This window comes from Athene noctua, chromosome 5 (assembly GCF_965140245.1).
Source record: "Athene noctua chromosome 5, bAthNoc1.hap1.1, whole genome shotgun sequence".
Lineage (NCBI taxonomy): Eukaryota > Metazoa > Chordata > Aves > Strigiformes > Strigidae > Athene > Athene noctua.
The window spans coordinates 13,852,285-13,865,549 of record NC_134041.1 but is presented as its reverse complement, the minus strand read 5'-3'; the positions used below and the strand labels follow the sequence as shown (position 1 = coordinate 13,865,549).

At 37.4% G+C, this 13,265-nt stretch overlaps 1 protein-coding gene across 2 annotated transcripts in view; it reads left to right on the top strand.

Annotated features, from left to right (window-relative positions):
* USP33 (ubiquitin specific peptidase 33) overlaps window positions 1–8,827 on the top strand; it is a 44,918-nt gene extending 36,091 nt beyond the window's left edge. For both annotated transcript variants that reach the window (XM_074906415.1, XM_074906416.1), the window contains exons 22-25: window positions 1,384–1,492; window positions 3,391–3,493; window positions 4,268–4,336; window positions 7,624–8,827. In XM_074906415.1, the coding sequence (XP_074762516.1) occupies window positions 1,384–1,492; window positions 3,391–3,493; window positions 4,268–4,336; window positions 7,624–7,781 (439 nt within the window). In that variant the 3' untranslated portion in view covers window positions 7,782–8,827. The remainder of the gene's footprint in view (window positions 1–1,383; window positions 1,493–3,390; window positions 3,494–4,267; window positions 4,337–7,623) is intronic.
* The last annotated feature ends 4,438 nt before the right edge of the window (window positions 8,828–13,265 follow it).

The following is a 13,265-nucleotide window of genomic DNA, read 5'->3' as shown; positions in this document are numbered from 1 at the left end:
GGAAGATATGGAGAGGAGTGTCATGGAGAACAACTTTTTAAGAACAAAACAATAAACAAGTTTAGAGGCTTGTGTCAGGGAAGTAGCAAGCTGATGAGTCTGCAGTGGAATGGAGCAACATGTTTAAGATAGAAATGTCTGGAACATTTCCATAAGCTGTTTCTTAGAGGACTTTAATTTCAGAATATTTGCTCGCTGACATGTTCTTCCCATAGTGACACCTTTTGAAGTATGTGATACAGCAGAGTTTGAGATCATTTACGCTGGCTGTAGGCAAGCAGAACTTGGAAGATGATTATGTCTTTAGGATGGAGTACAAAATATTACTAGGAAAATAAATTACGGCGTTTGTGGATCTGTGTGACTGGCATGTCGCGGATGAAAGTATTGACACGGTAGTGAGTCAGTAAAAATAATCTAGATTTATTAATAACTAACAACAATTTATCATTACAAAATAATTCAGAAAGAGAAGCGACTTATTCACAGATTCTAAAAATGACAGGATTCACTCTAACTTAACGGTACCTTAATTTATACATATATACATGTGCATACACAAAACGGACGTATACATACAGAAACAAAGGTGTTTAGATTCAGTAAAATGAACATAAAAGGGACAAACACACAGAGGAATAAGGGCAAGGGTACGTACCCACACACACCCCAATAAACAGGGGAAGAACGGGTGAAATAGAAGCTAGCTCAAAGACAATTTCCCTCTCGAGTTTAGAGCAAATACTCCCAATGCCTTGGCATTCCTCAACGGGCGATAACTGAGACTCGAGCGGGGGGACTTGGCCCCGGCCTTCCGGCTGGAGCAGACGACACCTTAAGGGTTTTGGTACCTCAGAGGCTCCCAGCTCAGGGGAGATGCTGGTCACAGGCCCGCTGCGATCCAGAGGAGCTCAAAGGGTCTCTCTGGTGGTCGCAGTTTATAGGGTCCAAGATAACTGACTTTTGTCAAATGCTATCTGGTGCCTTCCGGCAGTTGCACGAGAATCTGATGAACGTGCAACCCTGTTACTGTTCCGTCTGACCACATCCCAGGCACAGGTGTGCCAGGCCATCAGGAGATGATGGGCCATTACAACCGTTTCGGAGCAATCAGAGGGGGGCAGGAGCCAGGCTCCTCAACGTTATCAAGTCCTTATCTCCACAGATTGGTGTATGCATAGCTCGGGGGGATGTGGATGGAATCACACCTAGCACCAAGCAGCCCAACAAGGAGGGGCAGGGAGGGATAAGAATTGCACCGCCACACATGTATCCGACTTCTGTTACATATTATGAGAAGGTGACACTTGTGATGCCTACAGGTGCATGATCTTTTTACATGGTATTTTCCAAAAGGTTAATGTTTTTTTTACTTTACTGCAGGTATGGAGGAGGACCAGCTGTTAACCATTTGTATGTTTGTCACACCTGCCAAATAGAGTCTGAAAGAATTGAAAAAAGAAGGAAAAACGAATTGGAAATGTTTATTCGGGTAAAAAAGTAAACACTTATTCATTCTGCTTTTTGACATCACCTGACACTCATGAGTTGACCCAAGGGATTACCAGAAGTGCGTAGGTGATTCCTGTAACCAACGGACTTTATTAAATATCTGTATGCCTATATAGAATCCCTTCTTTCCTGTAGGCAACAGTAATAGACTTGTGATATCCCAGATAACTCTGTATATGGAAATGTACTTAAAGAAAATATGTAATATGTTTCTTAAATGGCTTTTTTATAGTATGGAAACTATAGAAGTTTCTGTACTATAAAAGAGTGCAGCCACATGGGCAGTTGTTCTTTATCCAGTGCCAGTGATCTGATCTGTGCAATTAATAAGATTTAAGTGCAGTAATACTATGCCATCAAAAATTTAATCGTCGTCTTTATCTCTAGTTCTTATGTTAAAAATAACATTAGAGACATAAATAAATAATTCTATGTGAAGTAAATACCTTAGTATTGTAGTAGTTCTATAATACTAATATCAAGCAGCTACTCTATTTGCCATGAATTAGAAATTATGCACACGAGTTGTAAAATAACTAGTAGTAATGACTTTATAGTTCTTAAACCAGAAATCTGTTTTGAAGCTTTCAGTGAAAATAAATGCAGAACTATTGGAGTCCCGTTTCTGCAATCTTAATTCATGAGAAGGGAGTAAAACAGAATTGCAGCTGTGGTTTTAGTTCTGTCTGTGCTTTAATCACACTTCAGAGGTGGTGTCAGCTTTTCCATGTTTTAACTGGATTTGAGTTTTTTAGTAATTTTTTTTTTTTCTTTAGTTTGGGTTACCACTGAACAGTAATTATTATTAACAACATTGAGTCAACTTCAGTTACTTTAGCTATCAGCATCTTTCCAGTATAAACAATGATTATATGTGCACTGTTGTGCAAGTATTGTTACTGGTTAGCAGACAGAAATCTGTAAAGATTGCTTTAGGGAATGATTGCAAAACTTACTCTATCTGAAACTTTTAAGAAATTGTGTTGATGCTTTAGGTTCATGGCTTCAAGGGGGAAATATAGCTACATTATTACAGAGCTAAGATATATAATGGTTTTAAAGGTTTAAGTGACTTTTTGCATATTTCTTAATAACATTATGAAAACATCTGTAGCCTCTGAAAAAGAATAAAATGTTAAATTTCCTAAAATCGGAATTAGAAAAAAAAATATTTTTTGATAGAAACAAATTTAGCTAAATGCAACTGAAACTCTTTACTTAGTTGTTTTTGTAATTTATACAGTCATTCACATTGTCTTGCAACAGAAACTCAGAAAAAACAGGATATAATTTTTTTTGTTGTTTAATTCTAAAATAGTAGAAACAAACAATATTTAATGTTTTTTTTAAACTGATGCAAACAAAAGTCATGAAAAGTCCCATTGCATTAGTTCACCATCCCTTGCTTGGGATCATATTGGCATCTGTTCAAAATATTATGGGGAAAACAAAAATAGACAGTTCATCACACAACATTCCATAAAATTATGGCGCAAATATTTCAAAACACTTTTATTTTATTTTACAAAAATAAGTTTTCTGCTTACTTTTGCTACTTGAAAGTTCAGCCTTCATAGTAATTACCCAGTAGTATTTGGTAGGTAAGCACTTGTATTATACTTAAGAAGAACTTGTTGCTGTTTTCAGGAAAAAAAAAAATCTCAAGTAAAGAATAAATCATCTTTTAATATGAAGGCTATAACTACATCAGAATCGCACCTTGGGAATTCACCAGGTGTTTACTGTTCTGATGGCCAGTAGTTCTTTACAGTGTTCTGTAGCAGTTTAATATTATGCTGTAATATTATACAGTGCCTAAAAGAATTCAGTAGTTTAAAGTAAAAAACACAGAAAAACATGGATTCCTTTTCCTTTCAGCTTAATAGAGCATTCCGAGAAAAAGGATCTCCGTCAACATTTTACTGCATCAGTATGCAGTGGTTCAGAGAATGGGAAGGATTTGTAAAGGGTAAAGACAGTGGTAAGTTGCGCTCCCATTTCAAAATATGGGCAATTTTTTCCTTTTTCTCCTCATGTATACTGTTTTAAGTAAATCGTTTCTGCTTTGGTAGAAGACTGTAGGAAGAACAGATAGAGAAGGTGGCAAAAGCTCTTAAAACAAGCATGTAAAATAGGTTTTATAAGTTAAAAATTTACCAGAAACCAAATTACAGACCATAGTCAAATAATTCACAAGAATGTATAATGAATGGGATAGTTGTGGAAAGAATGTTGCTTGTTTGCAGGGATTCTGCTGTTAGCAGCAGGAGGAAAATTGGATCAGAGTACAAGAGGGGAATGGATTTTGCTGTGCAAATTGATCAATAATGCTACAGCTTCTGGAGTAAAGGTGACCTCACTGTCACAACCTGAACTCATAGAGGACTGAGTAACAACTATAATAATATCACTTTAGCCTACTTTTATGTGCCTCTAAAGTTTTGAAATGAAAACACTCATAAAATGTTCTACAGTCTTGTCTGAGTCTTCTCCAGGACAACTTTGCTAGTGGTAAGAATTAGGATTAATTTGTGTTTTACCTTGCTTGAAGACTTACTGTAATCATGAATGCTTTGAAAACCTTGCTCTTAATTGAAATTCTGATTAGCTTTTAACAACTTAGAACATACTGTTAAGCAGTACAAGAACAAGCAGTAAACAAATGAGCTATTTCTGCTTCCATTTGAAAATAGAGCTTCCAACCTGTTGTTTGTTTTCAGCTCTCCTGATTTTAATCATCTCTCTGTCACACTAGATCCTCCTGGTCCTATTGATAACGCTAAGATTGCAGTAACAAAATGTGGAAATGCTGTGCTAAGACAAGGTAGGTGTCCAATATTGCTGCAATTTTGGGCTCCTTATGATCTATTTGCTGAAGTTTCAAAAAATTATTATGAATTATTTTTTTAACTGCTACTGTAAAGTGCAAATTCCTGGTGAGTCTGTGTTGTGCTCCTTGTGGGGGGACTAGTTTATTCTTAAAATAAAGAATTACTATCTCTAATAAACTAATCCAAATACAGATGAGAGTGTAGAATGAGGTGCAGAGTAACTTTAAAATGGTGAAAGTATGCTTTTCCTTTGAATTGCTAGGTTTGATTTAGGGTTTCTTAATGTAAATTGGGAGATGATTGGCTTTTAGACTGCCATGTATCTGTATGCAGTTATTTGAATCTTTAAACTTAATTTGAATTGAGAGCTACTTCTCAGAGGGAAACAAACCACAGTAAGTAAATGCTGTTGCTCAGTGGCATTCCTTGGGGTTGATATTGAGACCGGCATTGTTTAACATCTTTGTGGGTGACATGGACAGTGGGACTGAGTGCACCCTCAGTGAGTTTGTTGACACCACCAAGCTGTGTGGTGTGGTTGACATGCTGGAGGGCAGGGATGCCATCCAGAGGGACCTGGACAGGCAGGCCTGTGTGAACCTCATGAAGTTCAACAAGGCTAAGTGCAAGGTCCTGAACATGGGCTGAGGTGATCCCAAGCACTAATACAGGCTGAGCAAGAGTGGGTTGAGAGCAGCCCTGAGGAGAAGGACTTGGGGGTATTAGTGAATGAAAAACTGACTGTGAGCCAGCAATGTGTGCTCACAGCCCAGAAAGCCAACCTCATCCTGGGCTGCATCAAGAGAAGTGTGACCAGCAGGTTGAGGGAGGGGATTCTCCCCCTCTGCTCCGTTCTCATGAGACCCCACCTGCAGTGCTGTGTCCAGCTCTGGGGCTCCCAACACAAGGACATGGACCTGCTCAAGTGGGTCCAGAGGAGGCCACGAAGATGATCATGGGGCTGGAGCACCTCCCCTGTGAGGACAGGCTGAGAGAGTTGGGATTGTTCAGCCTGGAGAAGAGAAGGCTCTGGGGAGACCTTATAGCGGCCTTCTAGTACCTAAGGGGGGCTACAGGGAAGATGGGGAGGGACACTTTATCAGGGAGTGTAGGGATAGGATGAGGGGTAACAATTTTAAACTGCAAGAAGGCAGATTTAGATTAGATATAAGGAAGGAATTCTTCACTGTGAGGGTGGCGAGACACTGGATGAGGTTGCCCAGAGAAGCTGTGGCTGCCCCCTCCCTGGCAGTGTTCAAGGCCAGGTTGGACGGGGCTTTGAGCAGCCTGGGCTAGTGGAAGGTGTCCCTGCCCATGGCAGGGGGGTTGGAACTAGGTGATCTTTAAGGTCCCTTCCAACCTAAACCGTTCTATGATTCTGTTTTTTCTGCTAGTTACTTGCCACTGTACATTGCAAAACTTCTCTAGCATGCAAAGATAAATATTTCTTTTATTTATTCTTCAGTCAGATGCATAATACCATTTATTTGAAATTTGTAGATATGGAGAAAAAAAATTTAATATGGCCTGCTTTATGAAGACTTTAGAATTCCTATGAATAAATAAATTAATTGTAGCTCAGTTTTAAAAAAAAAAAAAAAGCAGCATTAAGATTTATTTAACTGTTTTTTTTCCCAGTTTAACTCAATGCCTCAGCATACAGTGGACCTACCAGTGTCAGTTCACTGGAGGCCACTAGGCCCTGCATAAACCTCACCAGTTGTAAAATATCAAGAGTGTATTTAAAAAGAATGAGTTCTTGCACTCATGAGTTTTACAGTACCTTTTAATGATTTAGGTCCTAAAGTAGAATTTAAATACAAGGTATAAAGCATCTGACTGACATGTAGCCAGAAAAAAAAAATCATTTTACAATCAATAATTGATAGCAAATTAGCCACTTGTTGACTTACCTTCAGCTATATTGATTCAAATTAGAACTTGGATAAAAATGAAGACAAATAGGCTGTGGAAAATTTGTCTTTTAAGTCATGAGAGAAGAGGTGAGAGCGCCACTAAATAGGGTAGAGTAATACATATTTCTGTGATCCAGTGTCCTGATCCCAGTGCCTTAGTTCACTGTGCCTGTTCACTGTGCCTGTTCACTTAAACCTGACTGTTAGAAGAGCTGGAATCTGGATAAGCATCTAGTCCTGGGCCTACAGAGATGGAGATGTTATTTTGAGAACCTGGACCTAAATGAGTAAAACTGAGGCATAATGTCATTAGTCCTGGCATGTGGGAAAAACTGGGATGTGTTTCATGACTTCCAGATGAAGCTTTGCATGATTGAATTAGCGCAGCTAAACAAATGTGCAGCTCTTTGTATCCTTCCTATTCGGAAAATTTTTATACATCAAGTACAGTAGTAGTCCTATTGAAGCAGGTGGTGAGGACAGAAAAGTATAGGCAGTAGTGTGAGAAGAATAGTATCTAATAAGGGTATTGGAAACTTGCTGTGGGGCAGATTTTTCATGAGTTGCTTAAAGAAGAGGGGATTTATTCTAGTAGAGTACGAAATTTGTCTTCTCTGCCTAGGTTAGTGTAAAGAAGTCACTTCAACTGTATCAGACAGGATCCTTGTGTAGAAGGGGTGATGTGTCGATGGTCCCTCGCCCTTTGCCACTATAAAAGGTTACAGAAAATCAGAAATGATTGTTGGATGTGGACTTGAGACACGAGAAGGACATCTAGCCAAAGGAATGGAACCATAAGTAAAGATTGTAATCTGTGAACTAAAAAGTCAGGCAGACCCATCAGTGCTATATACAAGGAGCATTAGTGGGGCTGTTAATGTCTTAATAGTGGTTTCTCTCTGGCGTTCTGAGACTTTCACTGTGGTTCTCTCTTATTCTTTCCAATCAATATTAATTTCTTTGGTGAAACAAGAATCTTGAGTCCTTGAACTTTACTGTGTATTTGACAGGACTGCATGTTCTTATATTAATATGAATCATTGTTTCCTGTGTACCAAAAGCTACTAGTTGTCAGCTGGATTCATAAATATCAGATAAGGTGTTTATCGCAGAAGCTTCATGTGTTTTATGCTTGATGTTTGTTAACTACTGGATAATTTAAAGCAGGTAGTTGTAAGGATCTAGAAGTATAAAAGTAACAGAGTATATCATTGGGTTTGGCAGTTGGTGCTAGATAAAGTACAAATTCAGCTTAGAGTTTTAAATTTGAATCTATATTCTTCTTTTTGTCTTTGTTATGGACTTCAAAGAAATCATGAAAGAATTATTCTAAATAGTAATTAAAATTTTAAAAATGTTTTCAGGTGCAGATTCTGGACAAATATCTGAAGGAACATGGAATTTTCTTCAGTCAATCTATGGTGGAGGTCCAGAGATTATACTCAGACCACCTGTTCCTCCAGTAGAACCTGATATCTTGCAAACAGAGGAGAAGATTGAATTAGAAACCCATGGTCTGTAGCTATTGAGAAAAAGATGAACTTGTAAGGAATCCACTTTTCCTTACAAAATGCCCAAAACACATTCCTAAAAATTTTATTCTCTTATGTCTGTTGGAGGCACAACTCACTGGGCATTACATTAACTACAGAATAGTAAGTTGAAATATGTATTACAATTTGTTTAAATAGAGGCTGTTTCTCTGTTTTGGAAGGCATGTGGTTTGTACATTTTGAGTGTTTGGTCAATGGAAAAAAAGAAGTAATTTCTGAAGTTTTTGGTATATTTGGTCAAAATCCTGTTATATCCTTAGACTTGAAAAATGGGGACAAATTTTAGAGATGTTCAATAACCCTTCTGATTCTGAATTGGGCTTCTGATATCTACAAACTTTTGCTTGTCTTCACTGTACAGTCTTGACAAGGCTAGGCATATGGGGAGTATATTTTAAATGGATTGCAATCGATAAAGAAAAAGGATTTTCGTTTCCTAAATTCTCAGGAAAAAAATCTCACTTATTTTGCACTGTAAGTATATGAAATGGGTAGTATATAACATCCAAATACTTACTGTATTTGAATGGATCAAACATTAGTGTAGATTGAATATTGTTTTAGTCAGCAAATGTCATAACTTATTACCTACTAAATTTTACATCTTATTATAGTCTTCTGTAACTCTATAAACCTGGCTAGTGTCTTTAATAGTATATGTGACAAAAAGATTTAGTCTTCTCTAGGGTAACGTTTGAGAGCATGAAGTGTGAAATGTAAAATGATTATGGACATGAGTGATATAAATTTCAGAAATTAAATTGTCTGGTCTCTTGAATTACATTCATAAACAGTTCCATTTGAAGGATTTTATTGTTAAAAATTTTCATTGGCATGATGACCTATAATGTCAGAAGCTGGATAAAATGTATATATTGCAAAACTTCACTGAATGATTCATATTGGAATGCAGAATGGCACTTGCTCTTGGTTTTGCCTGATACTGTTACCAAATAAGCAGCCCTATTCAAGCCTGGATCATTTAAAAAAAAAAATAAAAATGTGGAAAGGGGGGGGGGGGGGGGAAGCTTTCTTAAACGCTTTTCATTTATTACATCAATACAAAAACTTCTGAGGTAATGCTTTGGTACTGCTCTCACACCCATATAACTGTATTTCTTGACCACTTTATGTTTAGGCAATGGTGCTGACAGTTCTAGCTCCAAAGTAAGAAAATGCTGACATAACATTCTTCTGGGTAATTTTATATCTAGCATAAAATTAAACTGGTTTTGAACTCTGTAAAGCACTTAAAAGCCCTTCTGGTTAAAAAGCCACCTATAAGAGCCCTAGAAAAAGTGTCCTCCAACCATAAGTACTTGCTAATGTGCTGTGTGGGAGGAGTCAGTTCTGTCTGAATGTAAATCCCAGTATTTTCCTCAGCCTACCTGAGAAGAACTAGAGCTAAAAGCACAGCAGTGCGAGTAAGAGAGGTAAATGGACAGCAATATGAAGCTAATAATTATGTGGCTGGTACATATGGAAAACATTTTTCAATTTTAAACTGTATCACGGGTAACTCTGGCCAGCCTGTTGTTTCTGAACTTTTACGTAAGTTTAAATTCCAGGGGAGGTTGTGGGACATCAGCAGCTGAGAAGTCTTGCATGTGTATAGGTGTTAATGTAAGGAAACACTGAGCAGAGACTTTAAGTATTTGACAATGCATTTGGACAATTTTATATTAGCAGATAAGGCAACTTGAAGTCAATATCAAGTTATCTCTGTATGTAAGGTAAATACATTAGTTACTACTACAGACTTGTCTTACTGATAATTTCTTACAGTCAATAGTAACATGCTGACCTTGGCCTGTGGAAGGCTGTTCTAACTTCCAACCTCCATTGTTTGTCCTTTTTTTTTCATATTAGGGTGATTAAACTAAGCTGGATTTATACTGTTTTTCTGGGGGGGGTTGTTTTGTTATGTGGGTTGGTTTTTTTTTTTTTCCCCAAAGATTTTGTCTCATTTAAGCCATTTGTAAGGTTCTCTAACATACTAAAGCTAAATAACAACAAATAGGTCTGCATACTTTAGGAGTAATTTTTCCTACATTATATTCTCAGTTGGAAACTTGAGAAATGTTTTCTTGGTTAAAGCACTGTATGGTGATCAGATTTACCAGTTTATTCAGTATTATCATTAATAATCTGGATGATGGAGCACCCTGCCCCTGTAAAACTAGCAAGAGAAGAATGCATTGAGTGTTAGGGACATCGGCTTGTCAGGGGAATGAAGCAGTTCTGTGCTAAGTGTTCTGGGTATTATAGCAGGTCAGACTAAGAGTTAAAATCCAGGGATACCAAAACAAAACCTGTTCTGGGTAATAGTAACAAAAGCATCAGATGTGAGGCACAGGAGGTAATTATTCTGCTCTACTTGGCGCTGTGCTTGTTGCAAGATCTCATCTGTACTGTTACCAATTTTGAATGCTATGTGATGATAAAATAGAAGTTGAGGAGAGGTTATTTCAGAGAAGAGCAACAAGACTTGATGTTGAAAATGAAGTTGTTCCGTTGCTTAAAAGAATGCTGAAGGTGCAAGAGTTCCACTATGGAAATACCTGCTGGATAATAATGAACAGTTTTTCCTAGATGAATAGGGATACTTGCCTCAGCTTTAGCAATGGTGACCTGTGCTGGGCTTAGGTAGCCTGTTAGAAACCTGGGCATCCATAGTCAAACATAATCTTAAACTGTGATGCACACAGACCAGGAATGAGGTGCTTTGAACTAGCAGAGTTTGTGAAATGCTTCTGTCACTGCAGCAAAAGGCATCTTCACACTACAACTGTTTGTCATGCTTAAAAAAAAAAAAAAAAAAAGAAAAAAAGCTAAGTTTGCAGAGATGAAATAGATGTGTTTGTGTTCCAAAGGGATGACTGTCTTGCTTTTAGCCCTTTGAGAGCTCTACAAGAGATTTCATGCCACAGAAATGGAAGTAGCCTTTTTAAGTAAGAGTGTGGGAGAACTCCAGATGGATGGTTTGTGTATGCTGGAGGGAAGGCAACAATTTAGAGAGTAGGTAAAGGAGAAGCCTGTACTGTGAAGAGCTGTCTGATTCGCAGCAAAGAAAGAATGCATCTCAAGAAGGAACTGTGGAAATAATTTTTTTCCATAAGCCTTTCACCAGACTATTTGGATTCTTTGTTCATTTGTTTCTAGTTGAGGAAACACAGCAATGTGTTTGGGTGCCAGGGAAGCTGTCATTTCAAGAAGGAAAAAAATCCATTGGAGCCCTTGTTTTAGGCCTGGGAATCTAGATTTGAGCTGTTAAAAGCCTGCTGTTCAGTCTGGTAACTTTAATCCTCTCATCTGGAGAAAACTGTGGGTGGTGTGGGGAACTTACCAGTTCAAAGGTTGATTTCTCTAAACTTAGGATTTTTTTTTGCTAGTAGTATAGCTAATTGTTCATCTAAACCCCCACCATTGAGGAGAGTGCTTCAGATACTGTGTGATGTAGCTGAACAGTACAACTGGAGGGAAAAAGATTAGCAGAAGAGCTATTGAATTACTGAGTAGTAAAATAATGCACTTTCATAGTATGCTTCAGAGGTGAGAGCTAAGTAGTCTCTCTGTTTAATAACGCAAATACAAATGACCTGCTTGTTAGCTGTAAAATTATCCCGTGTTATACTTTTACTGACTTAAAGGCCAGTTTCTTCCTTTTGTGTGGCTGGAACATTAGGAAATGAAGGAAGTTCAATTCTGTGATGCAAATTCATTATTTAGCTTGAGTAGTCCAGAAAGCTGTTTCTGCAAGTATAATCTAAATTAGTCCAGTGTCTAGGGATAGATATATATAGAGGTAGATATAAATGCACATAATCTATTTCTCCAGTCTCTTAACTGAACTGTGGCTGGAGGCACTACAGTAATTATTTTTGGTTCTATGTTGGAGTAGTGATCTTGATTAGGTACATCTGATAAAGGTGTTTTTTTCTTTTCAAATAAAGAAATGACACTCAATTGACTGCTGTAATGGCTGTCAGTCTTCCCATCAGTAATGGCCTGAAAGGTTGCTAGGGAAGCTAAAAGTCTTCATGCACTGTTCAAAAGCTGTATCAAGATAAGATGAAAAAGGGCAATAGCTATTTTTATTAATATCAGACAAACTCGGAACCATTTTGATAACTCTGCATATTTTACTTGAATGCTGTCATTGTCAGCTGTTGAGCTGCCTGAATGCAGAAAAAATATGTTTTTAAGGTATCTTCTAATATCTATTTGACAAAAACTGCTGTGTTGTAAGCTCTGTGGCAAGACACTGTAAACCTGCCAAATCTGAATTTAAGGGAGAATGGCCACATCCATTGTTGCTACATGTCCCTGACAGTAGTAAAGAGATCTTGCATTTGAATTTTACAACTCTGTCTAGATATTGTACTGTGATTTGCAAACCTACTGTGTGCAGCTGAGTCAATGGAAGCTAATTTATTTAGGATTTTTTAATTTAATTAAACTGTTCCTTTTCCTTGATGATATCATATTTGATGTGAAAGTCTGTTTAGCTTTGCTTGGAAATCACATAGTCATGTGAGAATGCTTAGTGTTCTGTTGACAGAGCTATCCAAGTAGAGAGATGTCAGAAGATTGGAGCTAACAAGTAATAGTGCTTTAGTCCCTATTCTGGAGGCTAGATGATAATTCCTTCCAGCAGAGTGCAACACTCAGTGACATCTGAAAATTTATATTTAGAGCCTTTTGTAAATTTGTATGGTCCTGTATCTTGGTAAAGAGAGCCCCAGAGCAGGGTTGTTTCATTTATCTGTTGAGTTAGAGGTATGTCTCACTGACAGTGGGATATCAGCATAAGGTGTTAGCAATATGCTTGGCTATAAAATATATTACGTGGATGAAGCAGTTTTCATTTGTGGAGTAAAAATTAAATATGCCTATCTAGACCTGAATTTTTCTTATGAAATCTGGTGTAATTTGATGTGCTGTGCTATATTGCATTATCTAAGAATCCTGCTTCTCAATATAGTGATTGTCTTTTTCTAACACAAGATGTCCTAGGTTTTCCTAAAAGGACTAAAGCCAAGAAATTTCTTTCAAGTTAGTATTATAGACATTTATTTATAATTATACTGCTAACATTATTTTTTTTTCTTTTCCTTGATTGATAGATTATCCAATAATTGTTCATCCTGTAAATTCATTTGGAAAAGCAAACCTGAGATTTGGAAAATTTACAGGAAAATCTACAGATTATCTGCTTAAGGGGGCAAGTGGTTTCTTCATATTTGCTATACAACTATTTTATACTGAACTAAGAAAAATCTGTTCCATTTATTCCTCTTGAATTCCCCATATACATCTGGCTTAGTGCAGTCTAAGCAGTTTTCTCACTGAAAACCTTTCAGCTCTTCATTTTGCCCAGGAAATGAGTAAAACAACTAGGCTTTTTCATTCTTCCAAACAGATGGCTTTTCTGGCTTCCCTCTATACTTAAG